The 21852-nt window shown below is 42.6% G+C and overlaps 1 protein-coding gene across 1 annotated transcript in view; it reads left to right on the forward strand.

Moving 5' to 3' along the window:
* Positions 1 to 3887: 3887 nt before the first annotated feature.
* ADAMTS12 (ADAM metallopeptidase with thrombospondin type 1 motif 12) overlaps positions 3888 to 21852 on the forward strand; it is a 163625-nt gene continuing 145660 nt past the window's right edge. Inside the window, exons 1-2 of the mRNA XM_062017960.1 lie at positions 3888 to 4014; positions 9132 to 9493. Of these exons, the coding sequence (XP_061873944.1) occupies positions 3888 to 4014; positions 9132 to 9493 (489 nt within the window). The remainder of the gene's footprint in view (positions 4015 to 9131; positions 9494 to 21852) is intronic.

Raw genomic sequence — 21852 nt, forward strand, 5'->3', positions numbered from 1 at the left:
AACCAATGCATCCTCTCTTCACTTTCTTTCTAGGCAGATCACTAAGAACATGTTTTCCTGGCATTGATTTTCTTGAAAAACCTAATTTCAAAGTGACCTGTTGCTCCAGAAAAGCATTTTAAAAGCCTTAACATGGACAGTAAGACCAAGCAAACTTTTAAATTCACACAAAGCAATTTTGTCAATTGGCATACCTATTGCCAATAGTGATTTACATTTGAACACAGATTAGAATCTGAATGAAAACATCTCATAAAGTTTCATGTAGTAGGATTGATGACTATTTTAGAGTTTGCTTCATTCCGTTACTTGAATCTGCCCACAGACATATCATAAGTAGAATGTCAGCAAATACTTTCTTTGCATGAGTATTCAAAAAAATCTTTGAAGACTATAACTAAATAGGAGGTTGAGAGATCCAACAGCATATCTGATTCAATTACCAATTGTTAGCTGTGTTAAGAGGCTGTTTCTGTAAATGAGAAAGAGGGAATAAGGGGGTTTTTTCCCCAAAAAGAAAGCTACTCACAAACTTTCATAAAAATCTGTCCCAGAAACAAATAAAAACAATGAAAGGACCAACCTCAAAACATCTGCACAGTAATTACCCAGCAAACGCCACAGAGTCTTCGGGATTCAGAGTCATTCTCTTTCAGCTCATCTCCCTGCTAATACTCAGTACCTTTAACACAGCCCACCACATCATGTGTGATTCATCTTCTTAACATTTCTAGTCCAAGCAAATTGTTAAGCTGCCTATAGTCAACAGATATTTAGGTCTGGACAGTGTTTCACAGTGCATATGACAGAAAGGGATGCATTACCCTCCAGTGCTATCGTCCCTCCCTGCTGACTGGAGGAGCAGACAAGCAAGCATATGTTAGATGTCTTTCAACTTTGGGCAGGAGAATACCATTCTTATTAGTAAAGCAAGATTTCCTGACTGTCTTCAGCTGGGCTTCATTTTGTAGCAACTCCTCAACATCAAATAATGTAATTTATCACACAGTTCCTCACTGGTCATAACCTCTGTTTTTTGGTTTCTCTACACATTTACACAGCATATAAATTCCTACATGCACATGTATTTTACTGCTGTTCTGGAAGCTTACTTTAATTTTAAAAAATCCAGACATTGATTGCGCCTGGGCAGTCCAATAAATGTGCAGGCTTGTCTGTTTGAGGTGCAGTTACTAAATTGCAGTACGTTTGTTCTCACAAGAACACAACTAATATAGTAATGTATTATTTTTCTAACTGAGGATGAGCTATCAAAAAAAAATGCCCTTACATTCAAAAAAGGCTCCAGAAGCTCAGGTTATGCCTCTTTGCAACAGGAACACACTAAATAATTCTTTATAATTATTTTTTCAGTTGAGAATAACTACATAGTTTAATATATACTTATAGGTCACAAATGCTCTTCTAAATCAGGACTATCCTGGAAAGACACAGTGCCATAAATTCTGTTCACTTAGCTAGCTGGTCTCAGTATGTCCTCACAGACAGAAAGTGCTTTCTACTTGTTTCACTGCCTCACATTTTAACTGTGACTGTGCCAGCTAAAGCCACAGCATCCCTTAAGCAGGAACTCTACTGTCCTCCAGGGTATTTTTGGACACTGCACCGAGTGAATAATTTCTTCTATGTATGTGCATGCTGGCACAAAGCCCAGGGAGCTATAGACGTTTGAGATCAGATTCCCACAGCTCCTGTTCTCCATTCCATATGACAACTTTTAGTCATTAAAAAAAAAAATCAAATCAAAAGGCCTACATTATCACAAACCCTTTTGAGTTCCTAAAGCTCCTAAATTTCTCCAGCGTTTCCCAGTTTTTTCCTTGTCTCATTTGATGGTGTCTGGAGAAGGGATAACAGGGAAGGAAAGAAGCAGGAGTAACAGGTTGAAAGAGTTAGTCCAAAGTCACAAACTGTAGTTTCAAGAAAAGGCAGAAGGAAAAACTTCCCATGTTTGGTGACAAGTAAAGGCAACCAGAATTAACTTTTCCAGCTGAGGAAGAAACCAAGATGGAATCCTGCATGAAATACACATTGCCTCACATCAAACACACCGAATACCCACCCAAAACTTTGGTGGAAAATGGAGGAAACAGTTAAATATATCTCCCAGATGGGCTATTTTTATGACTGCCTTCAAGAAATGTGTTAAACCAGTATTTTGTAAAGATGGGCCGATCCCTTGAACTTTCAAGTCTTCTTTCCAATGCTTCTATTCTGCTCACTTTATAGTCCTTTTCCTTTGTATTCCATTTAGTTACTTCTTTAGTCTCCAATTTATTTACTTGAAAATATTGACAGTAAATTGTGTAGCTTGTTCACTGCAACAATTGTCAAGTGCTTTTAAAATGTTAAGTATTATAGACATTATATCAATTTCAGGTCACACTTAGCTTTAATTTCAGGGAAGTACTGATAAAGAGGTAGCTAAACAAGCTATAATATCTCATGTCACAAAACAGCCTAGTGCTCAGTATGTGACTAGACTATTGAAAGAGTCCTAAGGCAAGTACAGCAGGAAACTTGTCGCTGTAACAGGTGAGATAACAGAATATATGGACAGCTGTATTAAAATACCTTGCAATGAACAAACCTTCTCTCAGCAAATGTTGTGGATATCAAATATTACCTACAATCACTCTCTTTTGCATGGTTGGTGTCCTTCCATTAGCTAGAAGATGACACATTATGACTCATAAATCAAATACTGCTGTTTTAGAACTATGTTTTGTTCCCAGAGTTATGTCTCAAGTCTGGGAGAAGCCACATTTCTATCTGACTTAGAAATCTTTGGAGTTTTAACTCTTTCCTGCATTTCACAATTCTCACAATTATGGTTGCTGAATGGTGACAACTATTCCTCTTTGGGAAAGTTTGAGAAGAATGTGTGTAATTAAGCACAGATTACTATGAAACTATCCAAGAAACCCGTCGTAACATCAATTTTAAGCATAGGGCTGTCAAAGCATATGAGGAACTCAGCCCGGATCTCAAGCCCAGGCTGGCGCTGAAGCTGTGCCCTGGCACCTGCCTATGGTACCTGAAGAGCAGTAACCTTGTCACAGGCTGTGTGAGGGGATCCACTGCAGAAAGTACATGGCATGCACTTAAAAGTGACAAGGCTATTAGAAGCTTCAACTACAAAGGGAGGACGTTGAGGTGTAACCCCAACGTTGCACCACACTGTTTCATAAATGGCCTCGGCACCCCAAGGACACACTCCCAAAGCCAGGCTCTGGGTGCGCAGGCCCAGAGACAGCTCCTGAGCCTCGAGGTGCCCTGGGCTCTGGATGCCTGGGGCGGGTGAGGTGCCCTCCAGCCCTTGCAGCTGAGGCAGGAAGCGGCGCAAGGCGCGCTACGCACCCGCGTGCTTCCAGCACTTTCGGCACAAGCCGTTCTGGGAGAACCCCTGTCGGGGCGGGATCCTTCCCGCTTGCCTCTCCGCGGAGACTTGCAGCGTGGGGCCAGCGAGGGGAGGCTGTCTTGTGCGGGGCGGCCCTCCCCGAAGGCTGCCGGGGCCGGCGCCCCAAGCCAGCCACTGTGGAGGGCGGAGGGGAAGGGAGGGGAGGGCGGCAGGCCCCGCTGGCGGCCTCTCCTCCCCGCTGGTCCGACCCGGTTCCCTCCGGTGCGTTAACTCCGGCGGCTCCGAGGCGGGGGCTGGCGGGAGCGGCTCCCTCCCCACAGCCCTCCTTCCTCCGCCAGCAGAAACCAGACACCGGGACGGCCCCGCTCAGCTCTTCTGGGGAGCGGCGCCTATGTGCGGGCGGCGCCCGGAGGCCGCTCCGCCGCTGCCCCGCCGCCCGGCCATGCGGCGGCCCGGCTAGGCGTCGGCGGCCGCGGCACCTCGCTAGCAGCTTCCCGCCCGCACCATGCCATGTGTCCCGCGGAGCCGGGCGGCACACCTCAGCTTCTGTCTCCTCGTCCTTCACGTCCAGGCGCCCTGCCTGGGCAGGGCCCCACCGGCCGGCAGCTCGCTGTTTCCCGACAGCAGGCAAGGTCAGTGGTGGCGGGCGGGCTGGGGTGCGAGGAGTTCTTGGGGCGCGGCGTGAGGGAGAGCGCGTTCCCGCCCGCCTCCTCCGCTAGCAGCTTCGCTGCGGGGGTTGTTTCCCGGGTAGTTGGCGGCTGCTTGGCGACAGCGAGCCTCGCTGCCTCAGCCCGCCGCCGTGCCCCGCTTGGCGTTGGCGTTACAGCCCGGGCTCCTGCCGGGTAGGCGCTCGCAGGGTTGCCCAGCGGCACTGGCTGCTCCAGAGTTTGTTTTGCAGTGAGAGCACACAGCTCTGGCTATGCCTATCTCCTGCTTTTTGGAAGCCATTGTACTGTGCAGATGGAGGTATTGCTAAATTCCGCTCCTAGCTCATCTTCCCTATTAGAACCTTCACTAAATACCAGATTCCTTTTGTGCTACTTTGTACTAAACTGAACAAGCTTGCTGTCCTGATATATATATATATTTTTTTTTCTTAAAAACAAACGATCACTTCTGTACTTCAGCAGCACAAGCTACAGAAGGACTGGTGTTGCCAGAGTGTAAAACACGCTGTGAGTTTTTCATATTCAGTGAGGATGGGAAATTAAAAGTGAGGCGTCATCTTCGAGAGAGTCTCCCGAGGCTGCTCTCTGAGGTAGATTAACTTCATTGCTACCTTTGGTACCGGCTGCATACCTCCTTAAGGGGACTGTAGCTCTTGACATTTTATCCTGTTGCCTGTTTAAGGAAAATCAGAGGTTCCCAAGAGACAAATATGATGATTAGCTGGAAGGCTCTGCCTGGTGGTAGAAGACTCAAAAGTGTAGGAGGAAATTTTGCTTCCTGAAAACCTTCCTGATGGAATCAACAGCTGTAATTCTGTCAATGGGAGAGCTTAAACACAGAGGAGAAAGTCTTCTGTGTCTTTAAGAGATTGTGGAAAGGAAAAGTGAACAATTATCCTGAAGTTAGTTCTTTGTGGATTAATTTGATGTGAATGCAAACAATCATTGCATCCCTATGTCTCTACTTGGGACAGAACAGGGATGGCTGTGTTAGTACAGAGTAGCTGTTTAGTTGTCAGATGTTTGGAAATGAATGTAGAATTAATTTAGCTTTCTAGGCATGAGAAACTTAAGCTTTCAAGAGTTCAATAGCTTTGTGTAAAGGGACGGTTCAAAATTCGGCTTTTTTTTTTTTTTTTTTTTTTTTCAAGGGAAGCTTGAATGCAATGCTAAGTGTGAATGACTAAAACTTGTATCTCACATAGCCTGGAAAGTGGTGTGCACCCTCCACATCCACACCACAGATGAGACAGTTAAGGATGCTCTTATCGAAGGTAGAGGCCTTCCTCCCTGCTATAGGGCTTTGGAGCTTGGGGTGTTTCGTGGGTACAGAGCCTTTCTTTGGCTCAGGAAGATGCTCCCTCCCGAGATGAACCAGGCTGTTTCCTGTCCCAAAGAATAGTTTGAAAAGAAGCCAGAGAGTCTGAGGGGCAGATGTAGATGGAACTACTAAGATGGAGATGAAACAATGGCAAGTGATGATGTGTCATATTTTAAAGGAATTTTGTCAGAGAACGTGCTATCAGTCTAAAAGAAATCAAGTATTTCCTGTCATGTGTGACAGACAGTGTATGTTTTAATCCTAATGTCTTCATTTCATCTACAGCCATTCTTAATACAGGCAATTCTCTGCAATGTGTGGTGAGTTTGAAACCACAAAGGATCAGAACAAACAGCAGTGTTTTTGCATATTATCAGATGTTTTCAGTGGTGCAGAATTAGGAGGGTGCAGGAAAGGTTTCTCTTAAAACTTAAACAATTCTTAGACTTGTCAAACAAGCATGAAGGGCCTGAACCTGGCTTGTCCCATGTTTCCAGAAGGGCCTGTGCAAACACTGTGTTTTCAAGGCAGGGTACTTAGCTGAACATGTCCTGCTCAGTGTGATGTTTTGGTCTTAACAGCACCAATGCAAGCTGGCATGCTAACACTACAGTTGTGGAAAGACAGCGCACTCTCTGGAGCTACACAAGCCACCCAGGGAAGTCTTCAATTTTCTGGCCTACAAATCCTGAGCAGTGCTACTTGACCAGGCAGGGCTTCCCTGTTGTGGACAGTATTCTAGGTCGCCAAGGAAGATGCTGTGACATGCCAGCCCTAAGGTTTGTCAGTGGCACTGGAATAGATTCCCTCCACTTAGTGTTTGCTAGGACCAAGTTTTATGGGAAATTGTGATATTTTAATATGAATTAATTATTACTTTAGGAAAAATGAGACAGTCAATACTGAAGAATACAATTGTTTTTGTTGTGTAGTCTGGGTTGCATGCATTGTTACTCTGCTTGTTGCCTTTGCCTTCCAGTTGAGTGTTACTCTTTCCTAGAAGAGCAGAAAGATGGCACCAAAATTGTACCTCCTGTCTTTGTTTTAGACTCTTCTCCAGCTAGGAAAGTTAGGTGGTATCTTAGGCTTAATTTGGAGCTCGGTAAAGTGTTGTGGTATTAGTAGGATCGCCTTTGCTAATCTCTACCCGACAGACAAAACTGATAATGACTAGTTCAAAAAATGTCTTTAGCTTCATCTTGTTAAACTTTGTTGTGTTGTAGTCTTATTCCCTCTGGTCTTCTGAAAACTTTTAAATAATTAATTTCTGCAGTTATGTTACAGTATATTATTATTGCAGCACAATTCCACTCTCCAGTGACTAGCATTCAGAAATAGGTATTTAAGGAGTAGGTGGGAGATTGTAGACTTCTCTGCTTTGATAATGCTGTTGCCACCTGATGCTTAGGCTTAATTTTCCCTTTTACTGGTGAAGATGTCTGATTTGCCTTAACCTCTATGCACTAATTACTGTAGTGGCAAAACAGAAAACTTCCTTGAGTAGTTTGAAGCCTGAATCCGCAAGTGTCTGGTTTTGCACAGAGCTTAACAGTTAAGCCACAATAAATTAAGCTCAAGACATTAAGCAGAGTGAAATCGCACAGTGACAGCAAATGAGTAAGTTTTCCTTCAGGCATGGATGATTTCATGAGTTGTGCTGAAAACCGTAGAAAGGGGGGCCTGGTCTTGCAGCATGCTCTGTTAGACTGTCTTTGCTAGCCCGACATAGGATGTGGGACTTTCCAGAAGCTTCTGCAGGTATGCCATATTTTTATGTGTTCCTCCTCTCTTGCACGCTATTTTCATGACTCTGGAATGTGAGGAAGGGGAGATGTCAGTTCAGCTTCAGCTGCTAAACTGGCAGGCAGATGGCACTTTTTGTGCTATCTACAGGCTGTGTAAACTGCAAGCATGAAGGTGTGGACCGAATTTTCAGAGTCTCAGTCACAGCTGTGTTTATATAGTCAAGGGCAGGAGATGTCTGTCAAAACTTCCAATACATGTTAGTCTCCATGTTGTCAAGACCTGCTGCTGTGCAGATCTGAAAGCCCGCTGCTGTGGCTTCTCCTGCAAAGACACAGAATTCTCTGTAGGCTGATGAGAAGACTTGTGTACAAAGAAATTTGTTTTATATGAAAGTAAGCCTGCATCTGAAGTTAAGACACTGCTGAGACATGGCCATATTTCTCCTGTAGATTTGTATCTGTGCTGGGAAGTAGGGGTGTTCTGTGTTTTGGTTTGAGTTTTTTGAATTGGGAGTTTTTTAGCACACGTGGCTCAGGGGTCCATGGCCTGAGGAAACATGAGCAGCTGTGTCTCATACTGCAGCTAATGAGAACTGAAGAGATAAATTCTTTCCCAAAGGGAATAAATCCGGACAGCTATTTCTCTGGGTGTAATTTATGCTGTGTAGCTTTGAAGGTGCAGGCAGTGAAGAGAGAGTTCTCTCTAGAGGATTTTCTTACCAGTCCTAGGGTTCCAGTTGCTTTGGAAGTACCCAGAGAGTCATATAATCATTTTGATTGGAAAAGACCTTTGAGATCATTAGGTCCATCCACTAACCTCACACTGCCAAGCTCACCACTAAACTATGTCCCTCAGCACCTCATCAATGTGTCTTTTCAATATCTCTAGGGTGGTGACTCTACCACCTTCCAGGGCAGCCTGCCAGTGTCTAACAACCCTCTCAGTGAAAAAGTTCTTCCTAATACCAATTTAAAGCTCCCCTGGTGCAACTTGAGGCTATTTCCCTGTGTTCTGTCCTTGACCCTCACCAATCTACAACCTCTTTTCAGGTAATATTTTTGTTAACCAGCTGAATTGATGAATGAGATGTAGCTGGTTCACATATAATTAACTGGGATTTTGGGAATGAAGAACAGCCCTGGAGCAAAAGGAATCAGACTGACATCTTTATTTAAAATTTCCATGAAATATATTCAGAATGTGATTTCATGGGCTGAAGTCAAAGATGCTGGTGGAAGATCTGGCTCTTAGGGTATGAGTTCTTAGGGTCTGTGTTTTACATGGATTTATGTTATTTGTTTGGGTCTTTTGAGCTTTATATTAATGGAAAAAAACTAAATTTGGAACAGTTGTGGCTTGTTCTGTATCGTAGCAGGAAACTAGAATGTCAATAATGCTTTCTTCTGCTGCTACATCCTGACAAGTGATAAGATGCCAAGGCTTAACCTAGTTGGAAGCCCTTATACAAAAGGACACAACTACTTCATTCTCCTTCAAAGCCTTCTTTAAAATTCCCTCCTCTGCTGCGACATTAGCTAAAGCTGATGTTACGGAGATGCTATGGCTATAGCCCATAAAGCCTATTAGTAGTGTTCTCTTAACCCATGCCTACTTGTAAGGCTCTGTCTCCAACTTCGTGTGCTCAGCTTGCTGGATATGTGAGGATGATCTTGGTGAGTTGTGCTGGGGACCTCGAACAGAAAGTGTTCCCAGCTCCTGTGGGGTTGGAAAAGTGTGTATGTGTAACAGTTTTTTTACATGAATGGTGATAGAATCTTTGAAAATAAGAATTCTGAATTCTGAATAAGCTTCTAAATTGAGTATGGTAATGGGAGAGTAGAAAGCCCAGGTGAGGATTGTACCGCACAGTGGTCTGTGCACCGCATGTCTTTTTGTCCGTAGGATTCAATGGTGAATTGCAGTCACTTTTGATTTTCCTTTCAAATCATGCGAGATCTGAACTGGCTAGCACTCACTGTAGTTTTACTTCTTTTTTTTCTTTCCTTCCTCTCAGAACAATTTGTCAAGACATTGCCAGAATACCATGTGGTTGATCCAGCAAGAGTAGATGCAAGTGGTCATTTTCTTTCTTTTACTTTACACCACCATGTCTCAAGCACAAGGAAGAAGAGAGATCTGAGCAAAAAGGAAGAAGTGGTGTACTACAAACTTAAACACGAAGAGAAGGATCTGTTTTTTAACTTGACTGTCCATGCGGGATTTCTTTCCCATAACTTTGTGGTAGAAAGGAGACATGGCAACCACACTAGGGCGAAATTTGCAAGTCACTCTGGAGTTCCGTGCCACTTTGTTGGCACAGTGTTACAGCCAGGTTCCGGGAGTGGGACAGCAACAATCAGCACTTGCAATGGCCTGGTAAGTGATGAGACCTTTGCTGGGGTTCTGGGCTAACTTTGTTGTCATTAAAACTGAGCTATAGCATTGGTGTATGTCTGATAAGAAAGAGAACGAGCCAATCTGATAATTTACTGACATAATGCTTTGAAAGAATCAATTTAATACTATGGATGTTGTTTGGATATTTGGAAGAGAAAATTAGAAGGTTAAAAGTTGATGCAGAGGCCCCTTGGGGTTTACTTTCTGCTACATATTTTTTCTGGTGGTCTGAAGTGAACATCTTTTACCATTTATATGACTTGAAGCATCCAAATATCCAGTCATTGCTTCAGTCCCATTAGTAGTAGTTGCAGTGCCTTTGTTATGCATCTGGATATGAGCTTATGTTTTACTTTCCTCTAAAAGGAGTGTCACTCAAGTGTGCTGAAACTACTGTGCAAATCAAACCAGCTGATGGGAGGTTGAGGAAACTGGGAGATTCACTCCAGAACTGCGTTGCAACTTAAAAAATAAACGGTAGAGTAGATGCAAGCTTAGCCAGAGCTTTAAATTCAAACCTGAACAGCTTATAAGCATCCCTTAGTCAGAAGAGCACTTCTAAGGCTGGAGCTTGAAGTCTTGCCTTTCTCAGTAACCTGTATTTTAAACTGAAACAAGAAGTTGGAAACATTATTTTTGCTGTGCTTTGTTTTTATCACTACCATGTCTTTAGGTTTCTAAAGGATAAGGCTGAACCTATCTTGTCAGCGGGGAGAAGACAAACTGCCTGAATGTGAAGGGGATGTGGGGTGCTATGTAAAATGCAACACATGACCTGTGAGGGGCAAACTGCAGAGGTTTATGGAGTGTGCAGGCAGAGGTATGCTGGAATGTGTGCAGTGTGCAGATGCTCTAGTGCCTCGATCCTCAAGTGATAGTTTTGGAAAGTGTGCAGGACAGTGCACTGATGCCTTTTGACCAACACATCTCAGTCGGGAAGAAGCTAGGTACTGATGTTTGGTTTTTCAGCCTGAACTCAACACAAAGGTGAATGTAAAGTACATTTCCATTTCATCTCTTGTGGTTTTACTTTGAAATATATTCCTGCTTCTATTGGCGTTACACAGGCATTGTCATGTGGCAAAGACAACACCTACTATTAATTTTTATTTATGACACTCTTCAGAATCAGATTTCTTCTGTGTAAATGAAGTGAACGATGCTGAGAGGATGTGGTTTTTCAGAGGGGCACCTGTTGAAAAATAACTGAAAAGGAAAAGCGACACTTTCAAAATGTGAGAAATGGGTTTTTGCCATTGCCATCAGTGCTTCTCCAGGTTGGCAGCGTGTTGATTTTTCAACTAGAATGTCGTCATATGTAGGAACTACAGCATTTGGGAAATGACCTGCAAGTAGAATTAGAGTGATAGATTTGAGATATAAAGAACAACCATTGTATGGTATTGTTCTTTTTTAAAAATGTAAATACCTCTCTATTTTCAGAAATACGTTGGGAAACAAATAGCTATGTACATAAAGAGATTTGAGCTGAATTGGACTAAGATGTAATTTCAAAATTCTTTTTTTTCCCTAACACCTTATGATATGCTTGTTTCTGTTTCGTACTAAATAGGACATGACCTTCTTAACAGGTTGAAAAACATGATGATATAAGCTCTGTCTCTTCTTCTCTGGGTCAGTTGTCTAGTTTAAGTCTTTTGCACTTCCGAGTCTTGCAGAACAATGTGTGAGACTGTGTTAACACAGGGAGAGCAAGACAGATTTGCTGCTTATTTTGGGTCATAGTTGGAGGGAGAAACTCCACAGAGGAAGTCACTGCTGGAACACCAGAAACAGATCAAACTGTGGCCCTTGAGAAAAGAGCGGACATGAAATATCTTGGGTACAGGATAGTTTCCAAGAGGAAGTAAGGGGAAAAAATGGTTTCAGTTTTGTGTATCTCATTGGAAATGATGTTTGGATTTGGCTTGGCAAGCTATTATTGTACGCTTCTGACAACACCTTGTGTTTCTACAGTGCCTTTCCACAGAACTTTTCCAAATCCTAATACCTTAATTCTTATTTGTGTGTTAGTCTTATGATCCCTGTTATTGCAGTAGTAGTGTCAGCTTGTCTGCATAGAATCATTACGGATGGAAAAGACCTTTAAGATCATCAAGTCCAACCACTAACCTCCCACTGCCAAGCCCATCACTAAACTAAAACATATCCCCCCGTACTTCACCTACATGCCTTTTGAATGTCTCCATGGATGGTGACTCCACCTCCCTGGGCTGCCTGTTGAAATGCTTAATAACCCTATAGGTGAAAAATGTCCTAACGTCCAACCTAAACCTCCCCTAGTGCAACTTAAACCCATTTCCTCATGTTCATTACTGGGGAGAAGAGATCAACTCCCACCTCACAACATCTCCCCTTCCAGTAGCTGTAGAGAGTGATCATGTCTTCTCTCACGCTCCTCTTCTGCAGACTAAACATCCCCATCTCCTTCAGCTGCTCCTCACAACACCTCTAGACCCTTCACCGGCTTTGTTGCCCTTCTCTGGACACACTCCAGCATCTCCGTGTCCTTCCTGGAGTGAGGAGCCCAAGACTGAGCACAGTATTCAAGATATGACATCACCAGTGCTGAGTACAGGGGGACAATCACTACCTTGTTCCTGCTGGTCACACTATTTTTTATACAAGTCAGGATGCCATTGGCCTTCTTGGACACCTGAGCACACTGGTGGCTCATTTTCAACCATCTGTCAATTCACACTGCCAGATCCCTTTCCTCTGTGCAACTTTCCAGACACTCTGCCCCAGGCCTGTAGGGTTGCCTGGGGTTGTTGTGACCAAAGTGCAGGACCAGGCACTTGATCTTGTTAAATCTTATGCAGTTGGCCTTGCCCATCGGTCCAGCCTGTCCAGGTCTCTCTATGAAGGGTCTTCCTGTCCTCAAGCAGATCTAGACACCCACCCAGCTTGGTGTCATCTGTGAATTTACTGAGGATGCGTTTGATCCCCTCTTCCAGATCATTGATAAAGATGTTAAACAGAACAGGCCCCAGCACTGAGCCCTGGGTAACATCACTTGTGACCAGCCACCAACTGGATTTAACTCCGTTCCCTACCACTCTGAGCCTGGCCATCCAGCCAATTTTTCACCCGTTGCAGAGTAGGTCCATCCAAGCCATGGGCAGCCAGTTTCTCCAGAAGAATGCTGTGGGAGACTGTGTCAAGAGCCTTACTGAAGCCCAGGAAGACCATATCCACAGTCTTTACCTTGTCCACTAAGTGGATCACCTTGTCATAGAAGGAGATAACATTGGTCAAATAGGACCTGCCCTTCATAAAGCTACGTTGACTGGGTCTGAACCTGTGGTTATCCTGTATGTGCCTCAGGATGGTACTCAGGATAATCTGTTCCATAACCTTCCCTGGCACTGAGGTCAGGCTGACAGGCCTGTAGTTCCCAGAATCCTCCTTCTTGTAAATGAGTGTCACATTTGCCATCCTCCAGTCCTCTGGGACCTCTCCAGTGAGCCAGGACTGCTGGTAGGTGATGGAGAGCGGCTCGGTGAGCACTTCTGTCAGCTCCCTCAGCACCCTCGGATGGATTCCATCTGGTCCCATTGACTTGTGTGTGTCAAGGTGGAGTGGCAAGTCACACACCATCTTCCCTCACTAAAGCAGCTTGAGTCTCTCACCCATCCGTGTCTTCTGGCTCTGGTGGATGAGTGCCTAGAGAAGGGCTGGTTTAATTATTGAAGACTGAGGCAAGAAGGCATTAAGTACGTCAACCTTTTCCTTGTCCTTATTCACTAGGTTTCTCCTTTGATCCATTAAAGAGGGAAGATTCTCCTTAGGCCTCCTTTTGATGCTAATATATTTATAGAAATGTTTCTTATTATCTTTTACAGTAGTGGCCAGCTTAAGTTGAACTTTACTGTGTCCGGTTCTGGGCTCCCTAGCTCAAGAGGGACAGAGAACTTCTGGAGAGAGGCCAGTGCAGGGCCACCAAGATGATCAGGGGACTGGAACATCTTTCATACAAGGAAAGGCTGCGGGAACTGCGGCTGTTTAGTCTAGAAAAGAGGAGACTGAGGGGAGATCTTATTAACATTTACAAATGTCTAAATGATGGATGTCAGGAGATTGGGGCATCCCTTTTTTCTATAGTAGCTAGCAACAGGACAAGGGCTAATGGGATGAAGCTGGAACACAAAAAGTTCCACTTAAATATAAGAAAAAAACTATTTCACTGTTCAGGTGATGGAGCCCTGGCACAGGCTGCCCAGAGGGGTTGTGGAGTCTCCTTCCTTGGAAGTCTTCAAGATCTGCCTGGACATTTTCCTGTGTGACCTGATCTAGGTGAACCTGCTTCTGCAGGGGATTTGGTCCCTTCCAAACCCTACCATTCTGTCATTCTGTGATTCTGTAACTTGAGCCCTGGCCTTTCTGATATTCGTCCTGCATAACTAGACCACAGCCTTGTTCTCCTGAGTTGCCTGACCTTCCTTTCAGAGATCATAGATTCTCTTTTTTCGTCCTGAGCTCCAGCAGAAGCACCCTGTTCAGCCAGGGTGGTCTTCTGCCCTGTCAGCTCATCCTCTTGCAAATGGGGCAGCTCAATCCTGCACCTTTAAGATTTCAGTTTTGAAGAATTTCCTTTGTGGACTCCTTTGCCCTTCAGGACTGTCTCCCAAGACATTGGTTACCACCTTCCTGAGCAATTCAAAGTGTGCCCTCAGGAAATTTAAGGTGGTAGTTCTGCTAGTAGGATGCCCCTTGGTAGGATAGGGAGGGAGCAGAGCTCTGTGAAGTTAAATGAATATCCTAGGTTTATGCACTGAGTCCTGCAGAGCTGGGAAGTGAATTTTCCTCTGATGGTCTATAAAAGAACACGAAAAAAGCCCTCTTTTATTCATTAGTTACACAGACATTGTTTGTAGTATTTTTAAATTACAGCATTATTAAGGCTTTGTTTCCTTGACACTTGTTTACATTATGAGCTATCAACGAAGTGCTTCTGGTAAAACTTTTGTTTTTAAAGGTTACACAAGCATTAGCATGGAAATCGCAGAAGAATAGAGGGACATTGGTATGGAAATTGAGAATGATTGGTACACTGTACCTGTTAAGGGAATTTGGTAACACTGTGAACAGACTGTTTCAGCTGTCTCTAGCTGGTCAGAGGCTTGCCTGTGTCCTCATGGGCATCAGCATTTACAAGAAATTGTGTTGTCTTGTCTGCTGTCCAGACAACAGCAATGCAGTACAAAGTCATGAAGCACTGATTGTTTATTTATTCCCCCTCTCAAAATCCATCTACTGCAGAACACTGATGTGAACACACCTGCACTTCTAATCTGTCGAGTCAAGTCTGCTGCCCAGTTTCTGCCACCTCTGTTCTTCCATCTGTGCCTATCCACAGTCAGGCAGTCCTCTGTGACCCTTTGATTGGTGACTATATGACTGTTTCTCTTTATATGGCAGTTGGTGGGAAATTTTCTAAGTGGAACCTTCCTGGGCAGATCTCCGTCTGCTCTGACACATGTCAGATTTGTCACTGAAAAGGGAAATGATGTCTGAATTCTGCTTGAATATGACAGTTGTCCTTATTGCTGGACGTGACCATTACATGAAGATTAAGAATGAACTCTGGTACTTAAAATGTCACCTATATTCCTAATGTGGTCTACTGAATATAGCATAAAATCCACCAGTGGCATTTTATCTGTTGCAGACTTACTTCTGTTTTGGGGAATTCATTACGTTCTCTGTTCTCCGGCTACATACCAAGAAGCTTTTCTAGTTCACGTTTTCCATTCTTATGATCTGTCACATGTTGAACAGTTATATACAGGTACTGTAACAATACATAGGTGGTGGTGTGCCTTGTGTAAGTGGTCTAATGCTGCTGTTTTGGCTTTCCTCTCCAATGGATATGGTAAGCCTGTGTCAGGATGTTGGATTACTTGTTTTTTCCTTAGTTGAGGTGTAGGAATAAAAGGATCTTATGTTTAAAACTTTTTTATAATATGACATTCTGAAGTAATGGAAGAATAAAATGCATTGCTAAGCTTACAATAGGGATTTTTATCAGCTGTATATGTCTCAGTTTGTGAGGCTGATTGGCGATTAACAACTTTTTTGTTAATCTGTTGAAGTTGGTTACCAGAGCTCTGTTCTACGCAATTAATTCTTATAGTCCCCCCAAATGACCATATTTTTCTTCTCCCTTGTGGTATACCTGAGAACAACAAAATTGTTTCTCTTCAAATGAAAATGGTTTTCAGTTACTGTGACTTAAGTAAACAGTCAGTAAGTAGACTGTGACAGTGCAGAAATACGCTTAATGAAAGGGGAGATGTAATCTTTTCTTCAGTTAAACTTGTGACCACCTGAGACTGGTTTTTGGCTCTGATCCCTGACATGGAATTGTACAGCCTCAGAACATGTTTGGGCACACACGCTGTTTTGGTGGCTGTTATTTTAACAGATGAATGGAAGTGTATTCTGGTAGTGCTGCCTCAAATAAATTAATTCATTCTGGGAACAAGGCTACTGAGGGGCAAGTACACAAGTTCTTCAGGGGTCTTTCCCCCTCACTTGTCTCTCCTTGCTGCTTCTAAGAGGATCTCTCACTGTTTGCCATTCCCCTGTTGAGTTATACTTGTTGATTCCTACTTGTTAAGTATGTCAGATGGCCCTATTGGTTTGTCCAGCTGGTCATAATCTGCTGGAGCCAAAAGGTAGTAACAAGGTATTTGGAGAATGCCAAGCATGAGAGCAAACTGGCAGGCTTTTCCATGGGGATGGGAGTTTCTCCATGGTTGGATATAGTGGAGCTTCCAAAGCCTAAATGTTGTGGTTGTTTAGGCATGTGTAAAGATGGAAAGACTGCTAAGTAAATGTGTTGTGTATCTACAGTACATATCTTCTCTTAGTTGATAGTATGGAAAATGCTGTAGGTAGACTTCAGAACACTGAAAATAAATGCAGTATTCCGTTTCTCTGTGCATCTCTTCTATGTTGTGCTTTGTTTATTTGCTTTCTCCGTACAGTAATAGATATCTAGATATTGTCCTTGCTTGACTAATGTGGTAGTTGTATAATGGTTTTGGTTTTGTTTTTTTGTGATCTAAAAAGTGTTGATGGATGTTTTTGTTTGCATGTTTTGTTGTTTGTTTTGGATTTTTTCTCCCCCAACAGTCATGATTCAAACTTTGTGTGGTATTTGGTACAGTACTTTAACATCCATTCCTTTTCTTTGTGTTTGAACTTTAACTTTCCATCTGCCAGCTCCCTTCCCCCAGTCTTTTGTCTGCAAAAATACATTAATTGACAGGTCAAATGAATCTCATTGGTGATCTCTATACATGAGAATCTGGTTGTGTCTGTGGCTTCTGGTCTCAGACCTGTCACCTTTAACCAATATGAAGTCGTTAACCCGTAAGCTGGATATGGTTGGAGTTCTATAAACCAGAGTTTTTATAAAAAAGTAGTTGTTACATTTCAGTGCAACACTCATTAATTGGGTAGGTTAAAATAGAGTTTAGTCAGTATAAACTGATTTGAGTGGAGTATCCAGAATTAGAATACTCTTTAAGATAACTGGTTTTTGAGAGTGTACAATGTTTTATATTGTTTTAAGAAATCTTATTATCTCATTTAAGATCTCTGCCTACTTATTTGCTAATTACTTGAGGAACATTGTTAGTGTATATAGCTATCAATCATATTTCCAGTTTCCGTAAGTCTTTTTAATGAATCTTCACTTTTGATTTCATGAGTGTTGTTTTTTTTTTTTTTTAATAAAAAAGTGTCTTGTTTGCTGGGGGAAAACTGGGGGATTGTGACTTCAATCTAAAGATTCAGAACCCAGAAGTGAAAAATACACATAATATCTATTTTGGCTTGATTGTTAATAATATGAGATTTGTAAGATGGTGTGTTCTTTGCTTCTTCTGGTATCTCTGGAAGTTATTGGCCACATTCACCCCAATTTGAAAGAAATGGAGAAATCAAAGTCATTAATTTCTTAGAAATTTTGTAGGTAAGAGTAGGAACTTTTGCTAGTGAAGTGGCAGATGAACACATGCACGTTGATTACTGACTCTGCACAACTGTGAGTTGTTACTGAGCAGGGTACAATGCTATCTGTGACCCTGATGATGGTGAGGAGTGCTGGAGGATCCAGGAGAAGTTGGAGAAAAGTGAAAATTAGTTCCAGTTATTAAATGGAGCTCATGTGAGAAGCAAATCTGTGGGGAAACAAGGTTTTGATAGCTCTACTGTTCATAGAAATTTGGATTTTTTTCTTTAATCTATTTTCATGATGCTGAAAGGAAGGGTCCAGCTTGGACATAAATAGAATTGTTTACACTGGTTGCCATATTAACAGTGTGCTGTACCTGCTGCCTGTCACAGCACATGCTTTGTATGTAATCATTAGTAATGAGGAGAAGAGAGGGGAAGAACTGACGCTTTGCTACATAGTCAGTCAGTGATGCGTGTAATGTGACATTAATGGGGACAAATCTTGCCAATTGCATGACTTATTTTCTATCTGTTTAGAAAAAAAAAATATTGAGAAAAGCTTGTCTTGCCTCTGTGCTGAGCAAACATTGGCAGCATGTTCAGTGGTGAACAGCCATGGGTCGTGTAAATAGTAGATCCAAAAAGTCTGTGCCTGCTGCTTGCTCTTAGAGGATAGATGAGCTAGGGTTACTTTCACAACAGCTATGTGAGTCTGGCTTCTGCCGTCAGCTGAAAAACAGCAGCCTGAATATCAGGTCTTGCCTCTTCAATTCTCTTTGTCTGTCAGAGAGAAGCAACTGCAGTCCCTCAGCAGCATCAGCATCATGTGTGATTATGTATACACATATATTGGGCCCATGTGTATCTTTATACATGTAAATGTTTAAGATGTAAATCTGCAGCTAAAACTCTTGGTTTAAGATCCATGCTGTGTTCTGAGAAGGCTTCTATCCTGTTGTATGTATTAGGTATTGCCAGGGCATGGCGTATACCTTGGATTTTCCCACAAACTGTTGCTTAGCAATGAACTTTGCCAACCCATTTGTAAATTGCAACAGAATTTAAGTATTTAGCAATTGAGGCTGGGATATTTATGCACTTTATGTACACACTGGTTCCAGGGTGTGTTCCTGAAAAAGACTCTTCTGAAATTGCAAGCTTTAAAAACAAGTAGACACAAAAAAAGCTGGTTGTCTTGGATAAACAGTGCTTATGTTTAAATATTTCTAGAGTACGTTGTGACTCTCATGACAAACAGCAACTCCTTAATAAACCACTTAGACTTGTTGATTCATGGAATTCCCAAGAGTAGATCTAAATCTATTATGGTTGTATCATGCAGTAAAGGCTCATGGAGACACCAGTTGTTATTTGGAGTTTTCTTATGTTGAAATTCCACTCTTCCACTCTCTGTTTCCATATCTAGAGCAGTCATGGACCAAATCTGGGCAAAATCTTGACAGGAGACTATAGATACGGTGAATGAGATGGGCATGTTATATAGTTCAAAATTTCTTTTCCATGCAAATGGCAGCTCAGGTTCCTCTTTTTGTACAGTAGCAGGTAAAAATCATAGAATCATAGGATGGTAGGGGTTGGAAGGGACCTTTAGAGATCTTCTAGTCCAACCCCCCTGCAGAAGCAAGTTCACCTAGATCAGGTCACATAGGAACATGTCCAGGCGGTTCTTGAAGACCTCCGAGGAAGGAGCCTCCACAACCCCTCTGGGCAGCCTGTGCCAGGGCTCCGTCACCTGAACAGTGAAATAGTTTTTCTTATGTTTAAGGGGAACTTTTTGTGTTCCAGCTTCATCCCATTACCCCTTGTCCTGTTGCTAGCTACTATAGAAAAAAGAGATGCCCCAATCTCCTGACATCCATCATTTAGACATTTGTAAATGTTAATAAGATCTCCTCTCAGTCTCCTCTTCTCCAGACTAAACAGCCCCAGTTCCCGCAGCCTTTCGTCATATGAAAGATGTTCCAGTCCCCTGATCATCTTGGTGGCCCTGAGCTGGACTCTCTCCAGCACTTCCCTGTCCCTCTTGAGCTGAGGAGCCCAGAACTGGACACAAGACTCCAGATGAGACCTCAGCAGATCAGAGCAGAGGGGGAGGAGAACCTCCCTTGACCTGCTGGCCACACTCTTCTTGATGCATCCCAGGATGCTATTGGCCTTCTTGACCACAAGGGCACATTGCTGGCTCATGGATAGTTTATTGTCAACCAGGTCTCTCTCTTCAGAGCTGCTCTCCTGCAGGTCAATCCCCAGCATGTACTGGTGCATGAAGTTGTTCTGTCTCAGATGCAAGACGCTGCACTTGTTCAACCTCATGAGGTTCCTCTCTGCCCAACTCTCAAGCCAGTCGAGATCCTGCTGAATGGCAGCACAGCCTTCTGGGGAATCAGCCAGTCCTCCCAGTTTGGTGTCATAAGGGAACTTGCTGAGGGTACACTCTGTCCCCTCATCCAGGTCGTTGATGAAGATGTTGAACAAGACTGGCCCCAGAACCCATCCCTGTGGAACTCCACTTTCTAGAGGCCTCCAACTCGACTCTGTGCCATTGATCACCACCCTCTGGGCTCTGTCATTCAGCCAGCTCTCGATCCACCTCACCCTCCTACCCATACTGCCTTAGTTTTCAGATGAGGATGTTATGATGTCAAAAACCTTCTGGACTTTGTTTTCTATATGAAATCTGAATGTCTTTTGTTGCTCTTTCTCCTGAAAGGGCCTTTTTAGAGCTTGTCTGAAACAGTCTTCGCCACGTCCGTAGATGACACTAAAGCATTTGAACTGCGTTGTCTACACATTTTACAGCAGCTCTTGTCTTTTTCATAATAACTTTTAACCAAAGCGAGGACTTATCTTTCTTCCCTCAACAGATTTTTACATCACGTCAGTTTGGAGTGGCTCAGTTTTTACTTGGTGACAGTTTTTGATATTATCTTTATGTAATCAAATTACAATCTGGTACCAGGCGCTTGTCAAAAAGTGGCAAGTCCGTTTTAACTTTTTTTTTTCATCTAAATCCACAGAGGAAGCTAATGCAATTTCTTTAAAGTAGGACTCCAGTCCTAACAGACAGAAAAAAGGGATAAATTAGAAATGTACAGATTTCTCCTTAAACGGACAAATGAATTTCTCTTATTTTATTGCTAGCTAAGCCTCAAGGAGAACATGACAGTTGTTTATCCAATTAAGTGTTCTCTTTCAAATCAGGAAATGGATTTCACTTGGCTTTGGAGAAGAGTTCAAAAGTCTGAGAGTAGCAGCAATTCAGTAGAGATATGCCAAGGAGAGTTATAAAGCTAAATGCCCGTAACTGCTCCCGTGGGAGGCAATCCAAACTGAAGAAGGGAATGAAACTGGAGCACATAAATTAGCTATGACTAACCACAAAGCTCCTGCCTGTGATAGTAATCATTCTCTTCCAGGAAAAGATGTAACTGTATTGAAAGGGTGTAATATTAAATAGAAACAGTAATACTTTAATATTGAATTAGAAAGGTCATTAGAAAGGAATACTATCTCAACCCAGCTATGTTAAGTTTTTGGCCATTTTCTTGTAATTAGGACGTGTCTTCTCATGGCAAGATAGCAGAGAAGCTTTTGATGTAGTAATTTCATGTTACGGCTGTAAATGTTACTTTATATGGTACTTTTTCTAGTTAAGTTGGTTATCATAACACTTCTCAAGAAATGTGTTCTGTAAAAAGCATGAATGACAATTATATATTTTAAAATATAAACCAGACAAATTTGTTTATGTTGAGCTTCTATGTGGAGACTGTAGCTAGCCAAACTGAGTTGCTTTTTTAGATCCTTTGACAAATGTTCTGTGTTTCCCCATTACTAAGAATTTCTATTCTTTGAACAATGAAGTCCCATATAACGCTTGTGTGGGAAGTCATTGTTCCTTCAGATACTGCAATGTGAAAGCTCACAATGAAGAACACAGTAATATAGTGAGGTACAAAGCCTGTAAGTGGATAAATTGTGAGTAGTTAAAAGTCCAAGTCTGAAAAACACAAGGCATAATAGCTCAAAGTGGATGATTTCTGTGAAGTGTAGGAATTTATGAATTGTCAGTCTGCCACTGGCATTCCTGTCTCTTAGTAGTCATATAGGCTATTTTGTGACTGAGCCAGTCACTTGTGTCCCATTTCTGTCAAGTCAGGAGATCAGACTGATCTGATCTAAAAAGAAAACAAAAGAATCAAACCAGAAAATGCCCACAGCACCAGCCTACATGCCCCTCATAAAAACCTCACAACCTAAAACCAAAAACCCGCTAAACTCTAACTGGTGTACTGAGAGCCTCTCTTTTTACTTTTTTAACTTAATTA

The sequence above is a fragment of the Colius striatus genome, chromosome Z (assembly GCF_028858725.1).
Source record: "Colius striatus isolate bColStr4 chromosome Z, bColStr4.1.hap1, whole genome shotgun sequence".
NCBI classification, from domain to species: Eukaryota; Metazoa; Chordata; class Aves; order Coliiformes; family Coliidae; genus Colius; species Colius striatus.